Below are 27,500 nucleotides of genomic sequence, written 5' to 3' on the forward strand. Positions count from 1 at the left end.
TAGGAGGCCGATGTCTTACCACCACGCCACTGCGCCCGTCTAAGACATTGTCACAATTCCAATCACGAAAGTAAAACTGCAAAGGTCGACATTATTTTATCGGCGGGTTTTGCCCTGACAAATCAATCGTTAAGGAGATCTGCTAAACGAGGTCATAGCCACATATATTCTGCAATTCACCTTTCCAAATAACAAATTCCAAATTCCAAATTCCAGATTGCAAATTCCAAATCGAAAACTCCGAATTCCCAATTGGTTCATTCTCAGATTACTGTCCCAAGAAAGAAATACATGTACAACCATCATTTTTAATCATAATCAGAATATGTTCCATTTGTTGTGTGTCTGAAACAATAATATCATTTATTTGCAAACCATATTTGACGTTTGTTTTCTAGTCTATTTGTTTGCCATTTTAATTTGCTGAAAATCATGAGTTAATTTTCAGTACACTGCGAGTAAAAAGTGCAAACAAAGTGTACAGGTGAAAGAGTTGATGCACATGTTCATTCAGAAAACATCCGTTTTTGCTTTAAATGTTGTGTTGTGGAGAAATTTGACCGGGTCGAAAATGCTGTTCGGTCGAGGCATCGTGTCATAGCAGTACCAGACACAGAAAACCTCCTGAGCGCATAATGAAAAGTTGTTGGAACCTCGGAGTGGGAACACGTTATTTGTACACAAGACTGCGGCATTAACACACATCGGGTTACTAAATGTATCGTCGGTAATTGCATCTCAGAAGTGGATGTGGATGTGGTGTCATGCACTTGGTGCCTCTATCGAACAGGGGTGGTTTTTCATTTAATCACATAATCAAAAACATAAAAAGCATACTTGAACGCAATGTTATCCTGTCACGACATTGGAATAATAGATGCTATTAACATTATAAATGATTGGTTGTTGAACGCGTTACTTGCAGTTTGACTTCCGTGTCTTTTGAAGTGAAACCATGTTTGAATGCCCCCCCCCCTCCCCCACCCCCCCTCAATGTCCCATGTCAACCCCCACACAAGGAAAACGGAAAAGTTTCTTTTAATTATTTTTCATTTAAAGTTTCAGCACACCCGAGTCTCTTACATATATACCCAGTTTTAAACTATCTTCTTTAAACTTTTTTTTTCAAGAATCATGTCACGCTTTTGGACAATAACTATGTGTATGATTACATTCTAAATTGCAAATTATAAACAGTAAATTCTATAAACCAAATACTCAATGCCAATTTTTTATTTTTAAAGTATAAACACCAAATACAATTTCAAATACCAAATACCTGTGCTGACTTGTATCACCTCACCTTAGTATGTTGCTGGTTTTATGTTGCATTGCATGTGTTCTGCGCGAGGTTAGAATCCGGTACCATTCTAGAATGGACCGGGTCCAGGTTGGAATTCCAACCCTGCGCAAGTACAGAGGTGCCATTCTAGAATGGTACATGCGTGAAGCATCGCGAGAGTGAATAAAGGGGGCCGTAATGTTTGTAGGTAAGACAGAGTTGTCTTCCCTTGAATTATCTCCACCTGCACCTTCCCTTTGATAAAATGGGGCTGATTTGTCTACCCCTGAAAAAAATCCTTTGGCGATCTTGCGATGTCATGTCATGTCAAGAAAGTTGACACTCCTGAGTACGCAATAAACAAAGGCAGACCATAGCAAGGGGGACTACCAGGGCGGTAATGTTTGCAGGGCAGTTGTTTTTGTGATGAGAGCCGGTTGCGGCCGCTTGCAATGTCAGCGCTGTCTCCCTCTCGGAAATGTCCGGTTTTTTGACAATTTTTTTGACAGACAGACAGACAGACGGTCAGACCGACTAACCGACAGACAGACCAACAGAAGGACAGAGTGAGTTATAGAGCTGTTGTCACAGGTTTAAAAAAAAGTTGACATTAACAAAAACAGAAATCAACAACAACTTTTGTCTGGTTTTATAATATTATGGGAAAACATTGAAAGCAATTCATAGTAGTAGTACTACCACAACAAATACTCTCAAAGGGGAATTCCATGCCTAAAAGTTTGACAGTTTTTATTTAATCTATCAGAATCCCTACCTTCCAAACTGTGATATGCCCACGTTTCAAACTCCTACAACCCTGCATTACTACTACACAAAAGAACAAAGTTCCAAGAATTATATCCTGGTGCACATTTATTTGTAGAGGAAGTACCAATCATTCAAGAGAGTTCACTTGATTTACAAATGGATTGGAGGTCTGTCATTTCCAAGCAACTGAATTGTAGCTTAAAATCAGTGAATACCCTTTATTTCTGACCAAGCCTCATTGCAATGACAGTCAATTAATTTTTCTCTCCAAAATCACAACATTATACCATGTCATACTTTCAAATAACCTCTAATTGCCCTTGAAAAAAATACAGGCTCCTGACGTTCTCAGTGCCCAGTGACGGCAGAGATTGACGAATTGCAATTCAACCGTGTAGCAAGATGACACCACTTGAGCCAGAGGTCAACTAATGATTAGTAATGACATTCCAATTCACAGCATCTTGATTGACAAGCTTGATTTTCCGTAATAACTGTGGAAAGTCAGAATTTTCAAAAATTTTCCCTGAAAAGCATAAATACTCGAAGCTCAGCGTTCACAAATGAATCAAATGAAAGAATGAAATCGATGATTAGATGCCACGAGACCTTATGTCGAAATACAAACGCCAGTTATGGGATGATATGTCATGTTGGAGAAAACAGAGACGATTTTCTACAGAAACTAGCCTCGCCTTTGCCGATTTTCGTGGGGCCCACCGCAGCCAATTGCTTTCGTTGTGGTCGGCGCTCATAACGAGGGGTTTGCTATGGCTGCGAGTCTTGTGGTCAAAGCAGCACCGTTCTTAAGAGGCGCATGCCTGATAGAACGTTAAAGCTAGTTAACAAAAAAAAATAAAAATAAAAAAAAAAGCCTTTCCCTCGCTCAAACTATATAGTCATATTATATATCGATACAAAGCTAAAGACTTTATCTTCACAATTCAGAAGACCAACTTCATGTATATGAATAAGATTAAAAGTTACAAGCGAGATCGGCAAAACACTGTCAGTCCGGAAATTTCCGTTCGTAGCGATCAGTGCTGAGTGTCTCTCAAAATCGTAATCACTTTCAGAACATCACAATCCCAATTCACGATGTCTTTGAGTAAAGTGTAAAAAACCCGAACAAAAAACCCCAACCAAACACACAAAAAACAAAAACAAACAGAAAATCCACATTTGTGGCTTTGGCTGTGTGATAGTCTAACTGAAATGACTATTCCAACTTGGACCCAAATTCCAACCTTGCGCACGGCCGATTCTAGAATGGACCAGCAACAAGGGTACCATTCTAGAATGGCACCCCTGTACTTGCGCAGGGTTAGAATTCCAACTTGGACCCGGTCCATTCTAGAATGGAACCGGATTCTAACTTCGCGCAGAACACATGTATTCAACCGAGTTCATTAGTTTGAATATCACTTGTAGTACGGTTGCTAGAAGCGCTGACCAACAAGTGTTCAGATATTTTTCTAATTGTCGTTTCTAGATAGTAAAATATGTGCTGAAAACGGTCAGCTATCGCACCATCAAGAAATCGGTTCCCTAGTACCCCTTTAAGGCTCTGGAACCACCCCGGGTGGCAATATCGGGTCGCAACAAAGAGTGTTCCCCATAGCCGGAAAGAGCCTCAACCGTGAAAGATAGAAAGAAAGGTATTGAACAAAAAAGACGCACAACACCAATGTGAACCATTTGTGTTATCATACTTATATTAAAATATTGATGACCATGGAATAAATGGGTTATTTTTAGATTTCTGACAAAAAATCGCGAAAAACATGACAAATTGTCTTTTTTATAGCCTAAACTATGAAAGATTTAAAGACAAGTATTGAACACAAAAGATAGCAATGGATAATGGCAACAACATTTGCTCTCATTGTTGTACAAAATTGTTGATTGTTGTTTAATACTTTTCCGTTTTTGTGGATTTCACAAAGCATACCAATTAAACGGCAGTCCAGGTAACTCGTCCGAATTTTTGCGGCTAAGAGCCTCAACATTTGAAGATAGAAAGACTATCATTGAACAAAAACTATGGTAAACACTAATGTTAATAACTTTTGATCTCACACTGATATTGAAATATTGATGACCATGCAATTAATGGGCTATTTTCAGATTTGTGGGTACAAAATCGCCCAAAACATGACAAATTGTCTTTTTTCTAGCCTAAACTATGAAAGATTTAAAGACAAGTATTGAATATAAAAGATTGAACGGGATACTAGCAACAACATTTGCACTCATTGTTGTACAAAATTGTTGATTGTTCTTGAATATTTTCCGTTTTTGTGGATTTCACAAAGCGTACCGATTAATCGGCAACCCGTGTCAATCATCCGAATTCTTTCATGCTACGCCAAAACGATTGAAAATGGATGGAATATTAGTGTTTGAAGACAAAAGGCGCACATTGTCATGTTAAGCATATCTTGTTACACCGTATACACATCAAAATCGTGATAGCTCTTGGTTTGAATGTTACAATGTTTGATTTTGTGCAAGTTACACACATTGATACTGACAAAATGTAATGATATTCCAGGACAATATATCCAGCGCGCTCTTTGGGTCCCCAAAACACTGTACATGGTGAGTCCCATTGTGGTGCCAAAGTAGAAAATAATTATATTCACTTTAGCGATAGTCCGCAGTAGACGACATCAAATGACACAGACTGTAATGATAACTCAAAATTCGTCATCGCTTTCAGCAAACGCGTCAAAGTCAACCTCCTCATCTTCTTCCTCGTCTTCCTCGTCATCCTCTTCTCCACAACCACCATCTAGAAGATCGATCAGCGACACAGGTAGGATGAACTTGAGGCACCACACGGGTTCCAGGACACCGTCTGCATTTTTCGTCCATCCCTGCCCCTGGTCGTAGGGTTTGGGCCTCTCCAGAATGCCTTCATGAGCACGCTTGTACAGGGCAACGCGGTGGTTTACTCGCTGAATGTCCGGCATCAGAGCAGATTGGCAGGGAGGCATGCGGGCTAGATCGACCTTACACTTGGACGTGAGTTTCTCGTTGTCTCCCACCATCTTGCGGAGTAGCTTTTCACGAACGACATCAACTGATTTCTCACGACTGTAATTGTACATCAGGCACGTAAACTCTTCCAACTGCTTCACCACCCGAAGTTTGACATCCCAGTCATCACCAAGCTGCCTGAATGCCGTGTGAAACTTGGGGTTCTTCTCCAGTTTCGTGGAATGGGAACAGCACGAAAATGATTCAGTGGCCATAATGCCATTCCTGATCATATCATGTCGTGTTCCATCCTTGTCGACGACGCCGAATGTAACCGTGTGCCGAAACACCACAATCACCTTTGGAGGCGAAGTCCACTCAAACAGGATTGAGAAATTTAGAGCTTTTCTCTAAGCCCTTTTAAAACTGTTATGGCTTTTCAGAGGAAGGCCAGAACATACAGCCACATGATAATGATAAAATCGTTTATTTAACGTCACTCTGTAAAAACATTGGCGACATTTGTCTTAGATTAAGAACACACACAGGCACGCACACAAACTTTCCCTTTATGTACAGTGGTTCACCACCCTCCCGCCCCCCGCACACTCTCGCTCATCTAATTAAAAAGTGTGTTAAGAGATACTTGGATATAAAATGGTATTTTTAAAAGTTCTGATAAAAATATATAGTAGCTGTATGAGAAGCAATGGCGTCAGCCGCAGCAATGTCTCTTCATATCCAGGGACCAAGTGGGTGCGTGTGCATAAGTCCAGCGATAAGTTTGGGACCTTGCCACCCAAGGTCTTTATTAAAACTTAAAAGATAGCTTAATTTTTCCTTTGAGGTATTTGGCAGGATATTTCTATTTGAGTTTATAAACTGAGTCAGGGGTTGAAAGTGGCATGAGTTCAAATCACACTCCAAAGTCAAATGAGCAATGGTGAGGTCGGATTGACAGGTGCATTTAAGCTCTAGAAATTGGTAGTTCCCAGCTTCTGCCCTTAGGCGGTTAATCCTTTTTATTACACGTGGGCATGCATTATAGGTGTTCATCTGTTTTGATGGGGCTTCCCGAATGAGCCAGCCAGAGCTTATAGCCGTGTGCATATATTTGTTCCTCCATTCTCTCCAGAGAAGAGAGTCTGTAAGGCTACTGATCTCAGAAGCAGACAATGGCAGGTCTACCTCGGAGGCGCCTATGCCTTGGGCAGCTTAATACAGCCACATCAAAGCCGCCAGACCACATCACACACAGAACTCTACAATACACAGGTGTTGCCTACACACCCACACAAACACACACACACACACACAGAGAAGCCGTATATATATATCTATATGTATAAATATTATAGAGATAGATGACAGTTTATTTTTCGCGTGGCTATAAATTGATTCGACCTTTGCACTTTTACAGTGAGGACAACTTACGGGTGCAAGGAAAGCGTTCTGGACACTGCGGTGACCTTCTAAAAATAGTAACGGAACGGGAATATCCGAAGCTGCTTCTCATACCGTAGCGCGCCATACGAAGGAAGGGAGGTAAACGCTGAAAACACTGGAGAAGATAAGGAAGAGTTACTGGTAGTGGATCCCGAAAAAAAAATCGGTTCAGCGCTGCGCGCTGAGAGCACGTGTTGAAATATATCATCGACCAGATTGTGTCTCGGGTGAACGTGAATATGGCCACCAAATTTGAAACAGATCCATCGAGAACCTTGGCCGCGCATCGCGAAGAGACACACAGACACACACACAGACAGACACAAGTCGTATATATATATAGATATCGAAACAATAAAAAACAACGTCTGGGGATATCATACCCAGGAACTCTCATGTAACATTTCATAAATATCGGTCCAGTAGGTTACTCTGAATCGCTCTGCACACACACACACACACAGACACACAAACAGACACAGACACAGACACACACACACATACATACGCAAACACACACACACACACACACACACACAATCAATCAATCAATCAATGAGGCTTATATCGCGCATATTCCGTGGGTACAGTTCTAGGCGCTCTGCAGTGATGCCGTGTGAGATGAAATTTTATACGGCCAGTAGATTGCAGCCATTTCGGCGCATATTTACCTTTCACACACATACACACACACACACACACACACACACATACACACACACACACACACACACACACACACACACACACCACGACCCTCGTCTCGATTCCCCCCTCTACGTTAACATATAGTCAAAACTTGACTAAATGTAAAAACACACACACACACACACACACACACACACGCACACTCACACACACACATACATACATACACACACACACACACACAAACACACACATACACACACACAAACACACACACACACACACACCTGTGCTGACGACAGCGAGGCCAGGGTTTGGATACACGACACGGCCGCCATGGCTCTGTTGCTTGACACAGCAGCAGACGATGGTGATGATGACACCGATGGCGACCAATCCACCGATGACGCAGCCAATGATGATTCCCACGCTGGAGAGAAAGGGGAGGATAACCTCAATTGTCGGGGGGTTAACTTATGAATAATGCAATCGTTTGGCTGTTAGTTTGATCATTGGGTCGTTGGCATCGTGCTAGCGAGTTTCATCCACGATTTGAAGCTAACACTGGGCGAAAAGTCACGTTTTGGCACTATAACGTGGCATATAACATGAAACATGAAGTTAATCAACTGAATTTTGTGGCATTATACCTGTGCGATTCACATCAAGTTAGAAAAACTGCCGTAACGCAATAAAATCCCTGGGATTTTAGCGGGGTGCAAAACACGGTAAAACATTGAGTTTTGGTGTCTGCGTTTTGGACGTTTTCGCAACGTTAACGCACGGCGATTCACGTCGTGTTAAACGCGTTTCAGCAGTGCGCAAAACACCACAAAACCTATGGAGTTACGATAAGTTTTTCTGGTTTCTAAAACTTGATGTTAGAGTGTTGTTTTGATGGATTGTTCTGCGTTTTAATCAGCCTGGTGCCGAACCTCGGCCGCCTCTCGGCGAGTCTGCAGAATCAGACGATTATCGGCTCCCTCTCTCTCTCTCTAGTTTCTCTCTCAGCACGGTCACACACACACACACACATACACACACACACACACACACATTCACACCGTCACTGCACACGGCACACACACATGCACACACACACACACACACACACACACACACACACTGTGACTGACACTGACTGACCGTCACACATACACACACACACACGGGCACACAGTGACACACACACACACCCCTTGAACTGACACACACACACATACACACACACACGCACACACAACTGAACACACACATATACACACACTGATCATCAGTTTATAAATGTTAAAAAAAATGCAGTGCATATACATTTTTGGGGGGTATCTCTTATTTTCTCTATATGAGCCTTGTCAGGTGTACAGTCCTGTAGGCTATGCATTTCCCGAATGCCCGTGCGTTGAGCAGAGAAAGTAGGTCAGTTCTAAGCTCACAATTTTAGTGGAACCAGATCGTAGTTTCCTTCTGTATTGCCATGCAACACTTTTGCTTGGGGCCCTAGCCGAGTTAATCGTTTTCCCATGTGTTGCTGACCACAGATAGGCCTTTGTTCTACTTCCCCCACCCCACCCCCCCCCCACCCCCCTCCCCGAAACATCCGTCCGAGATGGTGGCTACTGACTGGACTTGCAAATTTCTCAACTTGTAGTACGTACAGTACAAACTGAATTGACTCGAATTTGAGTTTTGGGATTTCTCTTGCTCTACCTTTTCTGATAATGTTTTACTCACCTCGTGTTTAGATGCAATACATAATGTCTCTTTACATTTAGTCAAGTTTTGACTAAATGTTTTAACATAGAGCCGGGGGAATCGAGACGAGTGTCGTGGTGTATGTGTGTGTGTATGTGTGTGTGTGTGTGTGTGCGTGTGTGTGTGTGCGTGTGCGTGTGTGTGTGTGTGTGTGTGTGTGTGTGTGTGTGTGTGTAGAGCGATTCAGTCAGACCAAACTACCAGACCGATCTTTATGAAATTTTACATGAGCGTTCCTGGGAATGATATCCCCGAACATTTTTTTTCTCTTTTTAAAAAAAATACCTTTGATGACGTCATATCCGGCTTTTTGTAAAAGTTGAGGCGACACTGTCACACCCTCATTTTTCAATCAAATTGATTGAAATTTTGGCCAAGCAATCTTCGACAAAGGCCGGACCTCGGTATTGCATTTCAGCTTGCATGGTGGCTTAAAAATTAATTAATGACTTTGGTCATTAAAAATCTAAAAATTGTAGAAAAAAATGTAGAAAACGATCCAAATGTACGTTCATCTTATTCTTCATCATTTTCTGATTCCAAAAACATATAAATATTTTTATTTATTTATATCAAAATGAAATTTTCGAAATCAATTTAAAAACACTTTCATCTTATTCCTTGTCGGTTCCTGATTCCAAAAACATATAGATATGATATGTTTGGATTAAAAACACGCTCAGAAAGTTAAAACGAAGAGAGGTACAGAAAAGCGTGCCATTCTTCTCAGCGCAACTACTACCCCGCTCTTCTTGTCAATTCCACTGCCTTTGCCACGAGCGGTGGACTGACGATGCTACGAGTATACGGTCTTGCTGAAAAATTGCATTGCGTTCAGTTTCATTCTGTGAGTTCGACAGCTTGACTAAATGTTGTATTTTCGCCTTACGCGACTTGTTTTGTTTTAGGATCGATTTTGATAATGATTGAGAAAGGAGAATAGCCGGTGTTAGTTTTACAGTCGGTTTTATGAAGTTTGAGTAAAGAAGTGCGTGGTTTTTACCCTCCCTTTCGTTTTCCTTCCCCTTCTTTAGTTTGCTATTATTGTGCTTAAGAGCCGAAATGGCTGCACTCTAACTCATCTTTGATCTCCCAAAAGACTCCATAAACAAACTAGTGTATTAAGAGGCTGGCTGGCTGCCCCTCGATGAAGAAAGAAGACTAAAGTCGGCCCAGTACGTATCAAGAGCAAGGACTTTTGACAATGCTGTGAACGAAGAGCTCACAGCTGAGTTTGACACAATAACCTCGGCCTCTTACCAAAACCTAACAAGTCGCGTAAGGCGAAAATACAACATTTAGTCAAGTAGCTGTCGAACTCACAGAATGAAACTGAACGCAATGCCATTTTTCAGCAAGACCGTATACTCGTAGCATCGTCAGTCCACCGCTCATGGCAAAGGCAGTGAAATTGACAAGAAGAGCGGGGTAGTAGTTGCGCTAAGAAGGATAGCACGCTTTTCTGTACCTCTCTTTGTTTTAACTTTCTGAGCGTGTTTTTAATCGAAACATATCATATCTATATGTTTTTGGAATCAGGAACCGACAAGGAATAAGATGAAAGTGTTTTTAAATTGATTTGGACAATTTAATTTTGATAATAATGTTTATATATTTAATTTTCAGAGCTTGTTTTTAATCCAAATATAACATATTTATATGTTTTTGGAATCAGAAAATGATGGAGAATAAGATGAACGTAAATTTGGATCGTTTTATGATTATTTTTTTTGGAGATTTTTCAGATTTTTAATGACCAAAGTCATTAATTAATTTTGAAGCCACCACGCTGAAATGCAATACCGAAGTCCGGGCTTCGTCAAAATTGACCAAAATGTCAACCAATTTGGTTGAAAAATGAGGGCGTGACAGTGCCGCCTCAACTTTCACGAAAAGCCGGATATGACGTCATCAAAGACATTTATCAAAAAAATGAAAAAAAAACGTTCGGGGATTTCATACCCAGGAACTCTCATGTCAAATTTCATAAAGATATGAATCGCTCTACACACACACACGCACAGACAGACAGACAGAAAACATTGAGTCAAAACTTGACTAAATGTAAAAAGAAAAACACCCAAAATACACGAAGCAACGATCCCACTAGCAGACTATATGTTCAACCGATATTTCAAGAAAGTGGGGGTAAACCCAGGTAGGATGGCCCACATTCCCATTCACCCCTTCCCATTTTGGTTCATGGAATCCCCCATTATCATCCCTGATCATGATCTGGGTGTAACAAAAAAAGATAACCCTGTACTTGTCTCATCAATAGTAAAAGAAATAATCTCAAACAATAACAAAGATCACCTACAAATATTTACTGACGGCTCCAAAAAATGATGACCAAGCTGACTGTGCTTTTGTCATTCCTGACCTCAAAATAAGTTAAAAAAAATTAAACTCAACATACAAGGATGTGTCCATTTTCACTGCAGAAATGCTGGCTACGTTATTTTAAGAGCATGCCACTATATCAATGACCCCCCCTCGACCTCCAACAAGAGTCGTGATTCTCTCCGACTCAAAACCAGCATAACTGCTCTTCAAAATGGTTCCAGAAACCGGGAAGAGCTTCAGACGGAAATATTGTTCCTCTGTCACCAGATCATTGCAATTGCCTCTTGAACAGAACTGACCCTTTGGCTACGTACTTCCCCTCACACACATGGATCAGAGGCAAGGATATGGCTGATCTACGACTCGTTTGAATGTAAAACAGAAATGTAACACTATCTGTGACAATGACGGTTCTACGACTCGTTTGAATGACGGTATAGATCGAACCTTAACCCACAACTACAAAAATTTGTGTCAGAATTTTTTGAACAGGAAAATATGCCTCTATTCAACAGTAACCAACACATGGAAGATGTTTTTGAAACTTTACAGAAATGTAACACTTGCCTATCTGTGACAATGTTGCTTTTGAATTGAACCCACATTTGTTGAACAGGAGAGAATGTTCCTGTTCAACAGTGCCCAAAACACTGAATCTGACGCTTTTGAATCTTTTCTGTCATCTAACTGAATCTGGCGTTTTTGAATCTTTTCTGTCATCTAACCCAATTGCTCATGACTTCATCGATCTTGAACATGCCTACTTTTCAAAGAAAGACAGACAAAAGCGAAATCTGCATGTTAGCCATCTGCCTGAAATGGTCAATGCACTTTTGTAAAATTGTCACAGCTGTTATGCACTTTTGTGAAATGGTCAGTGCTGTTGTGCACTTATGCAAAACTTGGTGCTGTGCTGTTAACATTTGAACAAAATGCATTTTGTTCAAATGTTTAGTGCAACTTGCTACTATATAATCGCTGTATGCGCTTTGTGGTAATAATGCACTGTTGTGAAAAGTTTGCGCTAAATGTTGGCACTATACATCATGGTTGGAGCACCCTCCTGTAGTAGATGCACCATGCATAAAAATGTACTTATGTGAAATTATTGTCACAATAATGTTTTGTGCGCCCCCATGTATGTGTTCTGTGCTAATAATGCACGGTTGTGAAATGTCCGTACACATTTTGTGGCACTATGTAATTGTTAGTGCATCCTCCTGCGGATGCTTCGTGCTAAAATTGCACTTCCATTAAAATATTGTACGCTCATGTCAACTGGTACTATATTTTCAATTGTTTCTCTGTCAATTTCAGATGTTTGTTTCCAATTACTTCAGTATCTCCCTGTTGCAATTCCAGGTGATTCATTATGCATGTGCCAATTTGAGGTGTTTAATTCTGATTCCTGTATTTACAGTGTAAAATTAAAACTATTGTTTTCAAACATTCCTATGACACCTGGTAATGGTTCTGTGTTTTTTACATTTAGTCAAGTTTTGACTAAATGTTTTAACATAGAGGGGGGAATCGAGACGAGGGTCGTGGTGTGTGTGTGTGTGTGTGTGTGTGTCTGTCTGTCTGTGTGTGTGTGTGTAGAGCGATTCAGACCAAACTACTGGACCAATCTTTATGAAATTTTACATGAGAGTTCCTGGGATTGATATCCCTGAACGTTTTTTTCATTTTTTTGATAAATGTTTTTGATGACGTCATATCCGGCTTTTCGTGAAAGTTGAGGCGGCACTGTCACGCCCTCATTTTTCAACCAAATTGGTTGAAATTTTGGTCAAGTAATCTTCGACGAAGCCCGGACGAAGCCCGGACGAAGCCCGGACTTCGGTATTGCATTTCAGCTTGGTGGCTTAAAAATTAATTAATGACTTTGGTCATTAAAAATCTGAAAATTGTAAATGAAAATAAAAATTTATAAAACGATCCAAATTTACGTTCATCTTATTCTCCATCATTTTCTGATTCCAAAAACATATAAATATGTTATATTTGGATTAAAAACAAGCTCTGAAAATTAAATATATAAAAATTATTATCAAAATTAAATTGTCGAAATCAATTTAAAAACACTTTCATCTTATTCCTTGTCGGTTCCTGATTCCAAAAACATATAGATATGATATGTTTCGATTAAAAACACGCTCAGAAAGTTAAAACAAAGAGAGGTACAGAAAAGCGTGCTTTCCTTCTTAGCGCAACTACTACCCCGTTCTTCTTGTCAATTGCTCTGCCTTTGCCATGAGCGGTGGACTGACGATGCTACGAGTATACGGTCTTGCTGAAAAATGGCATTGCGTTCAGTTTCATTCTGTGAGTTCGACAGCTACTTGACTAAATGTTGTATTTTCGCCTTACGCGACTTGTTACATTTAGTCAAGTTTTGACTAAATGTTTTAACATCGAGGGGGAATCGAAACGAGGGTCGTGGTGTATGTGTGTGCGTGTGTGCGTGCGTGTGTGCGTGCGTGTAGAGCGATTCAGACCAAACTACTGGACCGATCTTTATGAAATTTGACATGAGAGTTCCTGGGTATGATATCCCCGAACGTTTTTTTTCATTTTTTTGATAAATGTCTTTGATGACGTCATATCCGGCTTTTCGTGAAAGTTGAGGCGGCACTGTCACGCTCTCATTTTTCAACCAAATTGGTTGAAATTTTGATCAAGTAGTCTTCGACGAAGCCCGGACTTCGGTATTGCATTTCAGCTTGGTGGCTTAAAAATTAATTAATGACTTTGGTCATTAAAAATCTGAAAATTGTAAAAAAAATTATTTTTTTCTAAAACGATCCAAATTTACGTTTATCTTATTCTCCATCATTTGCTGATTCCAAAAACATATAAATATGTTATATTCGGATTAAAAACAAGCTCTGAAAATTAAATATATAAAATTTATTATCAAAATTAAATTTTCCAAATCAATTTAAAAACACTTTCATCTTATTCCTTGTCGGTTCCTGATTCCAAAAACATATAGATATGATATGTTTCGATTAAAAACACGCTCAGAAAGTTAAAACGAAGAGAGGTACAGAAAAGCGTGCTATCCTTCCCAGCGCAACTACTACCCCGCTCTTCTTGTCAATTTCACTGCCTATGCCGTGAGCGGTGGACTACGAGTATACGGTCTTGCTGCGTTGCATTGCGTTCAGTTTCATTCTGTGAGTTCGACAGCTACTTGACTAAATGTTGTATTTTCGCCTTACGCGACTTGTTTGTAATTTGTATTTTGTTTTTCTGCAATAAATATTTGAAATGGATCTGAGACTGACTTACTACTTTTAGCACTCTTTTTCACCACATTCCCACGTACAGATATTGCAATATCAACTCTTCCTTTCTACCTGTTTCAAACAAGCTCTATTTTTTAATTAAAAAGTTTTTTTTTCTTGTAGCTGTTTGATCAATTATGGCAAGCATTGACTGAAATAAACAATTTATATCCAGCACAACATGCAATTCATTAACTTTTGACCCTAACCTTTAACACTTCCCAAAATAAATCTTTGGTGGACATTGCATCGACGCTGTTCATTTTGAATGAACATTTTTCTTGTTAGATCAGTGGTCTATGCCGGCGCATAGTTGTGTATTGACTGGATCAATCGCCAACTCGCTGCGCTCGCGGTAAGTGCTGACAACCGGAAGAAAGCTGCATTCCGAAAAAAGTCACTTCCGTTTCGCCATTTTTCGATGATGCCAGAGAAGTGAACCATGATTTCAAGATGCCCGGTGCAAATTGTTGTATGCCTGGATGCAGCGTGAGCTCACTAAGATCTTCAACGCTTATAACTTTCCATGGTATACCAAACGGAAACAAGCGGATGCCGAATGGAGAGCTGCTCTTATACACAAAATCAACCGTGCTGACAAGCTTTTCAACCCGAAGAATGCGAGGATATGTTCCCGACATTTCAAAGAAACATGCTTCAAATACGGTACGTAAAAAACTAGTAATATAGCGAAAATAAGCTTTCATCTGATTGTCTGTGCTGTGTTGTTTTGCTTGTAATGTTTCAAGTGTCGAAGTTCTAGTAGTATCAATCAATCAATCAATCAGTATGAGGCTTAGTACTAGTAGTAACTAATACTTTTACAGCTCGCAGACAAAAAATAACACAATCGTATTCTGAATCATACATTGACAAAGGCGTAATTCTGAGCTATAATTATTAGGTAATGGGGAAAAAACCACTCTTTGTTCTTGTGATAAGGCCAAAAAAAAAAATAGGTGTGGTTACGGTAACATAGCCAAAAAAAATAGGGTAGGTAGGTAGGCAATCACTTTTTTTTTTGGTTTAACTTTTTTTTCTAATGTGTACAAATTAAACCTACTTGACAGGGAAATAAGTGTGCGACACGGGCACTTTCGCTTTCATTGCGTTTTTCGCACTCGTTTTTTTTTTTTTTTTTTTTTGTTGACAAATGTAATAAAAAGTTATAGGATCGGCCCCTAAAAATAGGGTAGGTCGGCTTACCGTAACCACACCTTTTTTTTTTTTAGGCCTAATGTGTTTTTGAATATATATATATTCTAGTAAACTTCTGGGTTAGAACTTAGATTTCTTTTGTTGTTTTACTCGGTCTACTCGGTCACTGAGTCAGTCTTGTTCATTCTTGACATATTTGCAGAAGTGTGTTTTACTAATTCTTGTTTCTATTTCAATAGATCTAAATGTATAGGTCTGTTTAGTTAATTTAACTTATAATTTCGACTCAGCATTTTGAACATTTTCTTTGCATGTTTTTTTGCTGGGCTAGGAAGTTTGCCAACCAACCATGTGCTACAGAAGTCAGTAGAAACACCAAAGACTCCAGCCAGGAAACCCCCAGTGAGTAAAAATTGCTGTTATTTGCCCAGTATAGTATGCTATTAGTGATACTGATAGTGATAATATGCTACTTGTAACTCTTTTGTGAGTACCGGTACATGTATACTGGGTGTTTTCTCAGTTTTTGTCCGCTGTCAGATTTATATTGTGGTATAACCTGTTTTTCTAGTTTCATGGTTTAGCCATGACTCACTTTGAATGAGGGTCATCTGCCAGGCATTTAGCTGATTATCTGATTTATAAGTGATATTTTTTAATTTGCTATTTATAAATTACAGTTACAGTAAACTAACACTGTCGCACAAAGTATGTGACTTTAAAAAAAGATTTGTTTGAAATCATGTGAGCTCTGTCCACTAGATGATGGAGAAGGGAATTTTTCCAGTTGAGTCTGCAACATGGATTTTTTCTCTCTCGGATAACAAATACAGTATGGTAGGAAAAATTTAGGGTTGGTGTGGCGATAACTTCTTCTTCTGCGTTCGTGGGCTGAAACTCCCATGTACACTCGTGTTTTTACGTGTATGACCGTTTTTACCCCGCCATTTAGGCAGCCACACGCCGCTTTTGGAGGAAGCATGCTGGGTATTTTCGTGTTTCCATAACCCACCGAACTCTGACATGGATTACAGGATCTTTTCCGTGCGCACTTGGTTTTGTGGTTGCGTGTACACACGAAAGGGGATAAGTCCCTAGCAGGTCTGCACACAAGTTGACCTGGGAGATCGGAAAAATCTCCACTCTTAACCCACCAGGCGGCCGCGGCCGGGATTCGAACCCTCGACCTTCCGATTACGAGGCCGACGTCTTACCATTCCGCCACAGCGCCCGTCGTGTGGCGATAACAATAAAGATATATGTCATAGTGACTTGACTAATTGATTTGAATTCTGCTGCAGGTCAGTCGCCCCCCACCTCCTGCTCCTGACCTGGTTGCCTACTACAACTTCGAGGAAATACGACAGGACACCCTTCAGCTTGCTGCACCATGGTGTCTCTTGGAGAACAGCAAGGAACAGATACAGGTGGGAATAACCGAAGCCAGCCAAGTGAAACTGTTGTCCTCTACGTTATGATTACGTACTCCAGCAGACATCAACTTGTGGTCGACGTGCGTGGGTTTTGCTCAAAATACGTAAGTATTCGTCAGTGTTTGGCTTCTCGAATTAAGTTTCAACTTAATCTCTGTCTCGAACCACAGGCGGAAGGTATCGTTCACTGGACCACTACTTACATAGAAAGACTATACTGAACGAATCGTCGGTAAGCTTACCACACTGTCATACTGTCATACTCATAGTGATATCACTGATACATTTGTACAGGTAAACATGGCTGTTTGCTGAAAAAACGTTGTGTAATGTCTCTGAAGTTTGATTCAGTCCGTCATTCATTTTGATGGGAAGTCAACCCTTGGTGAGGCTAATACTAATATTGTTTTGATCTGTATTCTGCCAGTGCCGTTGCCAACTGCCATGGTTGAACAAGCTCTGGTTTGAATGACCAGCTAAAATTAATGCTAATAGTAAATAAGTACATTATTTTTGCATTAGCGGGGTATACAAAATATTTTATTAAAAAAATACCGCATGGTTTTGCTTGATCAAATCATTTATCAGCTAACAATATGCTTTTATTTCAGTTGGACCTGACTTGAGCATGGTTCCGTTGTCTCCGCAACAACAGCTTGATTGAGATACAGGCATGTCCAGTTTTCAGCAAGTGCAGGCTGAGTGTGAAGATCTGATGGCTGATCTAGACACAACATAAGCTGCTTGACACTATTCCAAGGTAAGCGAGAAGCTTTGAAAATAGTTACTTTAATTCAGTAATGCGTAATTATGTATGCAATACTCCTGCTGGTGAGTTCACTACAAACAGGTACTACATTAGAACTAGAAGAATAGGTTCCACAAGAACATTTCTGACTGTTGATGCCACTAAAACTCTCGTTATATCCTGCATTCTCTGTAGATTAGATTACAGCAAATCCCTTCTCATAGGCTGCCCTGACTCCACTCTCCAACCCTTGCAAAAAGTACAACACTCTGCAGCACTCCTCTCATGAAAGAACTTCACTGGCTTCCTGTGTCTCAACGTATCAGGTATAAAGCTGCCTGCTTCTGCTACAAGATCATCTCTGAATCGGCACCTGCCTATCTTTCGGAACTGGTCTCCCTCTACACTCCCTCTCGCACCCTTCGTTCTTCTGCTGATGCTCGACTTCTCCGTCAAGGTTGCTTTAAGCGCAAGGCTCATGGCTTCCGCACGTTTTCATATCATGGCCCTCAGTTATGGAATTCACTCCCCTTTCTATTACGTCACTCTCCATACATTTCATCTTTTAAGTCCAATTTCAAAACTCACTTGTTCCAACAACATTACGGATAGTTCCTTAGGCCAAACAAAAAAATAGTCTGTTTACGGTAACATCGGCCCAAAAAATAGGGTCGGTAGGTCGGGATTTTTTTTCTCTCCAAAAAACATTATCAAATTATTTTGCCAAAAAACAAACTTTGTTTTAAAATTTTGATTTTTTTTCTTTTTTTCCCAAATGCCAAAAAAAAGTCTAGGGTCGCGCAAAAAAATAGGGTCGGTCGGGATACCGTAAACAGACTTCTTTTTTGGGGGCCTTAGCATAGAGTCTGGGGATGTGAGATGTGCATGATGTGTTGTTTGAATCTGACAGTGATTGTATGAATTTTTTATACACGTATTGTTGTCACGCGCTTTGAACTTCTGATAAGGCGCTTTATAAATGCCCGTTATTATTATTATTATTATAAGTAGATACACACTTGTAAACTTATGTTAGTTTTCACACGTGAGCATGAAGTGCCTTTATGAGGAATGTATAGTGGCTTGCAATACAGTAAAACCTGTCTCTAACGGACACCCTTGGGGAATGGTAATAGTGTCCCTATTAGACAGGTGTCCCTTCTTCACAGGTGGAGGGGCCGGGGCAATATTTTACAAAGAGCACGTAAAATGAACAAGACACTTTTTGTCAGTCCTGTAGTATGTATTTATTGGATTGAACATGAGACTCACTGAAAATGTGAGTAAACAAATGATACATGTAGCAAACAACAAGAACAAGAACAACATCCCCCCACCCCCCCCCCCCCCCCCCCCACCTAACCCGTTCCCTACACACACTGTGCATCAAACTTACGCAAGTCGGACGTCACAAAGCTAAAAATAGCTGACTCTTCATCAGTCATTCAACGGGAAATTCCGCAGTGTGTCTCGACCAAATTGGGTCAGCTCTTGTTTCATTCAGTTTTTCTAGTCTCAGCATAAATGCATGGAACAAAAATTTAGCTGTGTTAACTATTGTTTCCTTCGAACGATTGCTTACAAAGAGAGAGAGATCATCACGTCTTCTTTTTCCGATTTGATCCTCGCGATCTGTGTTTTACCACATCCCATCTCCTTCGCCACATCTTGGCATGATTGGCCGCTATCTAGTTTTTTCAAGGCAGCGTGTATCTAAAGTCAACGCTTTTCTTTTTCCTGCTGGAGATTCCATTTTCAAACACAGTAGTCTACTGTTGCTTTTGATTGTGACTGTATCCACAATGCGGAAAAGCGAAAGTGAGTGAGCGAAAGTGGGTCTCCATCTAAACAAGCCACTGATTGGTCAGAAAAGGGACAGGACAACCAATCAACAACCATTTGTGCTACGGCTACGGCTGCCGAGCACTGTCTGCATAACAGTCGAGTTTTCGAAGTTGCGTTTTTATGTACGTTGTGCAGGGTTCGTACAGGTGCTTGAAATCCTGGAAAGTGCTTGAATTTGGAGGGGTCAGTTTCAAGGGCCTTGAAAGTGCTTAAAAAATTGACAAGATCCTTGAAAGTCCTTGAAAACTCTGATTCTGCAAACTGATTACACAATAATCAACCAAAATAAACAATTGCAATGTTTTATTTTTTTCATAACCTCAAGGAAAAAGTTGAACAGTAACCCACAGTCCCTTTTGACTCTGTCGGCTCATTAAATCATTAATTTTTTACATCCAGTGTTTTAAATCAGTGTGCAAGATGGGGGTATATAATTATATAATTACCAGCGAGTGACCCATTACGGCAAACCTTGAAGCCTCGAAGGTGAGAGGGTGCTTGATTTTCTCTTCAGAACGTCTTGAAAGTCCTTGAAAAGTCCTTGAATTTTAGAACCAAAAAACCTGTACGAACCCTGGTTGTGTCCGTTTGTGACAGTGTTTACACTTCCTACGGTCCGAAAAATCGTGTCCGCGTCCGTAAGTGGCAGGTGTCCGCCCGTTAAAGGTTAGTTATTGTTGAAATCGTGTTCGTGCCATGATAAACTGTCCGTATGTAGCAGGTGGCCGTTACAACAAGGGTCCGCTAGACTCAGGTTTTACTGTATTGAATTTGAGGGATGTTTGCAGTTATATAATATATTAGCACAGCTCAGTTTTCTTCAGGGTTCCGTGAGAACAGTGAAATTCTCCTTTGAGGACTGAAAAATATCTTGGATAATTGGTCTTAATTGGGGGGGGGGGGGGGGGGGGGGAGATTTAAAACATAAGTAGATTCACATGTGTTTTTCATTTTCACTGTGTAAAGGTGGGGAGGTCCTTCTCTACTTGTTTCTTTGTTTTCCCATTGACATATATTTTTGTTCTTGTCTATATTTTTTACATAGGTGCTGTCCTCATCCCCAGCCGACTGTTTCCGCTGAAGCCGTGAAGGATGCTTCTTCATGTAGGCGTGGACATCTTTTTCGTCGCCGTGCAAGGCTTCCAGTTCCAGTACCATATAATTTTGTGAATACTCTGGGGACCTGTCATCAACTTTGGAAGGACGCTTTATTTTAACACTTTGTACCCCATCTATGTTGACCAAGATTTTTTAAGCCGAGACCAGCTGTGCTGCAGCAGGTCACTCAGAATTGTAGAAACTGTATCAACAGGCTAGAATCCTGGCGTTAGATCAACGTTACAGGAAGCGACTGAAGCTAACAGTCTAAGCAGGATGCGGATATGTGCCGAATGATAACAGATGCAATGTACATAGTGACTGTGTGTACCTGGGAGACAAGGAGTTAAGACCACATCTGAACTGAGGATTTAGTCTCTCCATAATCAAACGCTGAAGAAGATTTCAGAATGAACTTTGTTAGATAAATTATGGTTGTTATGATCGTCACATTTTAGGTCCCCCCCTCCCCCCCTTTTCAAACTTCCCCGCTTTTCAGACCTTACATTTTTGGATTTTCTGTTCACAACCTGTTGTACATTTACCTACATATTAAGCAGGTTTCCTCCTTTTTAAGACCAGCTTATTTTTTTATTCTTGGAGGCCTGAAAAGGGGGTTTGGAAGGACACTGTATTTGTTTGTTCGAAATTCAGAATTCAAATAATTCTTCATCAACGAGTTATTACTGCCTCACCATAGCAGTTAGGCCAGTTTTACTAACTCTTACTTTTATTAATGTGCCGTGATGCAAAGACGTTGAGCAGTTTTCAGATGTTTATGAATCCAGGGCTTTCAAAATTTACTGACATGTTGGACTCCATGACATCCAAACATGAAGTTCAGTTACCCCTTTTTAACTTTGAAGGTCACATTGTGGACGAATTTTTTGCAAAAAGTTGGAACATGGTATGACTGTTCTTACTCACAAGGGAAGTGATTTTGTTATTTACTGATTTTCATTTTGTGTGGCCTTCTTTCACCCATTTAATCATTCATAAATGTTCATACCCAAGGGAAGTAATTCACATATATCTATGGCCAATGTTTTCACAGGGCATCTGCCCCCCCCCCCCCCTCCCAACACACACTCACATGGGCTAAAACTTACATGGCTCTTATGGGTATGACGCTCTTACTCACAAGGGAAGTAATTTACTGATGGTGTGTTTTCATTTCGGGTGGCCTTCGCCGATTTAAATAATTTATTTTAGCTTATCCAATTATAGTGTGGATGAACACTGTCTCCACTCAAAATAGTCCTTTGCTATTGTACATTGTGAATCAGCATTTTTGTTTTTGTCCTGTTTGAATAAAGTGCAATCATTTTACAACCAAAGTGTTAATGTTAAAGATGTTTACATAATGTGTGAAGGATGATGCATTTGAAAACTAATATTGTTAAATGTAAATTGACCTGTGACAAGTCAGCATAGTGCAATATCCAAGCATGAAACCCGCACACAATTCCCAAACAACATGCTTTCTTTTCCACAAAATTCCATCCAGTGGAAAACAATTATGTGAACGTCATAACATGGTGTTTTTTTACATTAATAATCAAGCCTTACACCAACTAAAATGGTGTTAATAGGCATTTGAGCAAGCTTTAACACCAACATAACATGGAGTTAATAGGCATTTGAGCAAGCTTTAACACCAACATAATATGGGGTTTTGCATGTTATACCAGCAATAACATGATGTTAATCACATTACAAGCAAGCTGTAACACCACCAAAACAAACAGTTTTGCAAGTTAAGTCTACGATAACATGATGTTAATCACATTACAAGCAAGCTGTAACACCACCAAAACAAGCAGTTTTGCAAGTTAAGTCTACGATAACATGATGTTAATCACATTACAAGCAAGCTGTAACACCACCAAAACAAGCAGTTTTGCAAGTTAAGTCTACGATAACATGATGTTACTTGGCGTTAAACCAAAGCTTTAATGCCATCAAAACTTGGAATTTTTGCATGTTACAGACATGCTGTAACATGGTTTAACATGATGTTTTGACCGTCGCAAAACGCGCTGAAATTCCAGGCAATTTCGCTGCGATAACTTCAACAAAATCCAATCAAAATCTGGCGTTGTCGTGAACACCAAAATGTAATAAACCCATTGAAACTTGAAGTTTTGTTGGGATTTTGAGTAGTTTTGTAAGATACAAAACGCCAATTTTCGCCCAGTGTAAGTTCATCATTTTTATCATAAGTGTTTGTCAGTCTGTCTACTTAAAAGACCACTTAACTGGGTCGACGTACTAGTGAATATAACGTTTTGTTTTGCCATAGTTAAACATTCTAATAACCAACAGTTCTTGTTGTTTTATATTTCGTTTTGTTGGATCGCATAAGGCAGTTATCTCTCAACTCAAGACGTAGAAGAAGAAGAAGAAGAAGAAGAAGAAAAAGAAGAAGAAAAGCAGAAGAAAAACAAGTCGCGTAAGGCGAAAATGCAACATTTAGTCAAGCTCAGTCGAACTCACAGAATGAAACTGAACGCATTGCATTTTTTCCGCAAGACCGTACAATCGTAGCATCGTCTGTCCACCGCTCGTGGCAAAGGCAGTGAAATTAACAATCCAGAAAAGCGCGGTAGCGGTTCCGCTGACGAGGATAGCACGCTTTTCTATATCTCTATTCTTTTTAACTCTCTGAACGTGTTTTTAATCCAAACATATCATATCTATATGTTTTTGGAATCAGGAACGGACAAGGAATAAGATGAAATTGTTTTTAAATCGATTTCGGAAATTTAATTTTAATCATAATTTTTATATTTTTAATTTTGAGAGCTTGTTTTTAATCCGAATATAACATATTTATATGTTTTTGGAATCAGAAAAGGATGAAAAATACGATAAACGTAATTTTGGATCGTTTTATAAAATATTAATTTTAGTTACAATTTTCCGATTTTTAATGACTAAAGTCATTAATTAATTTTTAAGCCTCCAAGCTGAAATGCAATACCAAAGTCCGGCCTTCGTCGAAGATTGCTTGGCCAAAATTTTAATCAATTTGATTGAAAAATGAGGGTGTGACAGTGCCGCCTCAACTTTTACAAAAAGCCGGATATGACGTCATCAAAGACATTTATCGAAAAAATGAAAAAAACATCTGGGGATATCATACCCAGGAACTCTCATGTAAAATTTCATAAAGATCGGTCTAGTAGTTTACTCTGAATCGCTCTACACACACACGCACAGACAGACAGACACACACACACACACACACACAGACACACATACACCACGACCCTCGTCTCGATTCCCCCTCTATGTTAAAACATTTAGTCAAAACTTGACTAAATGTAAAAACATACAAGCATCATTAGCTTACATTTCATAAACAACAACCGCATACATAAGATAATCTAGAACATTTAAAAAAAACAAAAATACATAAGATAAGAAATACACACATAATTACACTGAAAAAGTCTGACTATAAAACAGAACTTACATAAAAGCGTACAGATCTAAAACAGCACGAAGATGTAACACAGACTGTTGGGCAACAAACAACAGGCATACTGTATTATAAAACTGCATCGGACTTTTAAACCCAATACACAACATCCAGCCAAACAACCCAAGCAGTCAATGTTTACCTGACTGTGCAGCAATATTCATAGTATCCAGAACCGCAGCAACCAAAGGGGCAATACTGAGAGGTGGAGTAAGAAGACAAGACAGAGCTGCTGCTGTATGAAGTACAATAAGCTCCCTCGGCAATCTCTGCAACAATACACAGCAGTTGACGATTCAGACAATGATTCTTCTTGTTCTTTTTCTCTCTCTCTCTCTCTCTCTCTCTCTCTCTCTCTCTCTCTCTCTCTCGCTCTCTCTCTCTCTCTCTCTCTCTCTCTCTTTATATCTCTCTCTCTTTATCTATCTATCTCTTTCGCTCTCTATCAGCATCTCAGTCTCTATCTCTCTATGCATCTCCGTCTCTCTGTCTCTCTCTTTATTTCTCTCTGTCGCTGTCTCCGTCTCTCTTTCTCTCCCTATCTTTCTTTTTATTTCTCTCTCTCTATCTCTCTCTATCTCTCTCTCTCTCTCTCTCTCTCATTCTTGTTATCTCTTTCTCTATCTTTTTATCTTTCTCTTTCTCTCTCTCTTGAACTCAAACATATTTAAACAGTTATACAATAACAGTTCATATAATTATGTACTCACCAAGAACAAGACATAGAAGAGTCCCCAGCAGAAGTATCAATCCCCGTGCGTTCCCCATGATGCTTCTTTCAACACTTCCTCACTTCAGTCTAACAACTCTAGCTCTGGCATTTAAGTCAACGAACTCTGTCTGCGACGCATATATACACTCAGGCGTAACAATAACAGCTATAGTCTGACGTAGGGGCGTCTTATTGATATCGACATAAATTATTTGCATTGATAGTGCATTCTTCTCGGTGAAACATGCACCCTTTTTTTCATACGGGTATTGCGTCTGATAGTCATACGTTTAATGCGCATCGACCATAGTACTTAAATATACGGCTCTGTTTCTGTAAGAACGATTTAAGTGACCATGTCAGATTTTGCCAGGATTTTACCTGAATTAAAGTCATTGTAACTAACAATACTACTCTTGAGAATGTACTAATAATTAGCAAATTTAAAAAATGACCTATACATTTGCGGGCGTCTTTGTTGGGTTTAGGGTAGGGTTCATACTACTTCAATAACCATCAGACTTAATTATTTGCCAATGCTGTCGCATACAATTTGGCGCGATGTAAAACTTACTAACGAACACACTTATAGGGGAAGGGCTCCTAATATGGACCCCTTTTTGTTTCATGCCGATAACTAGCTTGTTTTCTTGCGAAGAAGTTTCATTTTGTGTTTGGTAGTCCTTCTCTTTTAGGTTAACCGTTGGGCCTAACTAGAGTGAAATAGCTCTGATAGACATTCAGCAAACATTAAATACAGAAACATTCACAAATGGTCCATATTAGGAGCCTGGGCGCCCAATATGGACCAGTAAAGCGGCCTTAACAAATCACTGTAAAAAGCCCCCTATACTTCAAAATAGCATGATTGAACTTAGTGTGCAAGTCAGACTAATCAAAATATGCTTTCGGTTTATCTGTTTCGGGTTGATGAGAGCATTATTTGAAGCACAACAGGAAACTAAAGAAACTTCACAAAAACAGAGAGAAAATATATGAAATTATCTACTTCCACAAACAGAAGACTATTTGTTATATTTTCCGGAAAGCTCGAGGGCTAGTTATAGGTTTTTTTTTTCAGCAAGCTTCTTAATGAATTAATGAAAATAGCTTTTATTTCCTTCCATTTGTTGAAGGTGGTCCATATTAGGGGACTCACACATACTTTGAGATTTTGCTATTATTTTTTGTTTGCAGTAGAAAATCGGGGTCAACACTGCTTAAATGTAACAAATATCATATAGAGCAATTTGTGTGTGATAAAAGCTTTGGCTGTGGACAGAAACGAGTTCGTTTTAGGCGGCAAATTTAGAGTGAACGCTGCCCAAAGTGAAAAAAAGAGAAAAAGCCTAACGGTTTTGAGGTTTGTGCATCTGCAACTGTTTTGACTTGTGCATGTTATCTAGAGAGGGCGAATACAGAGGATGAAATTATTTTGAGAGCTCTAGCGCCGTTAGTTTGTCAGATCAGGAGGTGGTCCATATTAGGAGCCGGTCCATATTAGGAGCCTTTCCCCTATATTTTGTAAAAAGTATTCATTTAAGTTTGTATTGGCTGAGAACTGCTGTTTTGTGTTTCAAAGTCAAGCGGCTTCTGGAATGATTGTGTATCACTTACCAGGGTATAGTGGAATAAATAATAATAAAAATAATAATAATAATAATAATACGGGTGTTTATAGGGCGCAAATCCTAAAATAGTTCTAAGGACCTTACAATCTTAAATATAATAATCTTAATAACAGCAACAATACACAACATAAGCGCCTTAAATCAATCTTGAATGTAATAATCTGGCCGAGAAGCGAATGTTCGTCCCAGAATATGTCATGTTATTATCGATGTCTACAAATTTAGCAGGCCTAACGGTTCCAAAAATACCCATTGGTAGAATCCGGTGTTGGGTGTACGGTGAGCCCTCTGTCGTTACTGAGTAAATAGTTTGTTTACTGCGACTGTTAACAAGTGTCCTACAACTGTGCAGTGTTTTGACGCGTCCCCACCCCCTTAAAGAAATACGCACTTGTCAAACACAAATCCGGGTTCAGAAGGGTTTTGTAAGACAGCTCGCCCTACCCAAGTAACATTACTCTTCAAAAACATAGTTACAGGGTCACACGCCATGTTGATTCATTTAAAAAGATTAGCCTTGCTGTGTAACAGATACAGCTTGGTCACTAGTGCTTTATCACACTATGATTACGCTTCTCTGTGTTCTTTAGTTCAATATAATTATACAACATCAAGACTCTGATTAAAAGAGCTCTGGTATTAGGTTCTAAACCAGGAAGTGATAACCGTTATCAAATCACACCCTCTCTGTTTGACGAGCGCATTCATAACACTGTCTATTCAATTCACAGCGGCTGATATCAGTTCTTATCAGTGATTCGATTACGGCAAGTATTAAGCGATTGTCCTCTGTGCTGGCAGTCAGAGCACACACACACACACACACACACACACACACACACACACACACACGCGCACACACACACACACACACACA

The 27,500-nt window shown here is 39.7% G+C and overlaps 2 protein-coding genes and 1 long non-coding RNA gene across 4 annotated transcripts in view; 2 read left to right on the forward strand and 1 right to left on the reverse strand.

Moving 5' to 3' along the window:
- The window catches only part of LOC138965154 (protein shisa-5-like), a 26,333-nt gene extending 1,148 nt beyond the window's left edge, over positions 1 to 25,185 (reverse strand). The window contains exons 1-3 of one of the 2 annotated variants that reach the window (XM_070337281.1): positions 24,991 to 25,185; positions 24,423 to 24,549; positions 7,414 to 7,556 (exon numbers count right to left, since the gene is read on the reverse strand). In XM_070337281.1, coding sequence (XP_070193382.1) covers positions 7,414 to 7,556; positions 24,423 to 24,549; positions 24,991 to 25,048 — 328 coding nt within the window. In that variant the 5' untranslated portion in view covers positions 25,049 to 25,185. Of the gene's footprint in view, positions 1 to 4,695; positions 5,642 to 7,413; positions 7,557 to 24,422; positions 24,550 to 24,990 lie in introns of those variants that run through there. The other variant, XR_011455335.1, reaches the window with a different exon arrangement.
- Positions 1 to 27,500, forward strand: part of LOC138965151 (peroxidase-like protein 3) — a 47,306-nt gene that overhangs the window by 9,832 nt on the left and 9,974 nt on the right. The gene's annotated exons all lie outside the window — the stretch shown is intronic.
- On the forward strand, positions 15,047 to 22,133 carry LOC138965131 (uncharacterized). The gene is made up of 5 exons (XR_011455329.1): positions 15,047 to 15,180; positions 16,004 to 16,074; positions 16,974 to 17,209; positions 17,717 to 17,865; positions 20,744 to 22,133. It is a non-coding gene; the product is annotated as an uncharacterized lncRNA (long non-coding RNA).

The sequence above is a fragment of the Littorina saxatilis genome, linkage group LG4 (genome assembly GCF_037325665.1).
Source record: "Littorina saxatilis isolate snail1 linkage group LG4, US_GU_Lsax_2.0, whole genome shotgun sequence".
NCBI classification, from domain to species: domain Eukaryota; kingdom Metazoa; phylum Mollusca; class Gastropoda; order Littorinimorpha; family Littorinidae; genus Littorina; species Littorina saxatilis.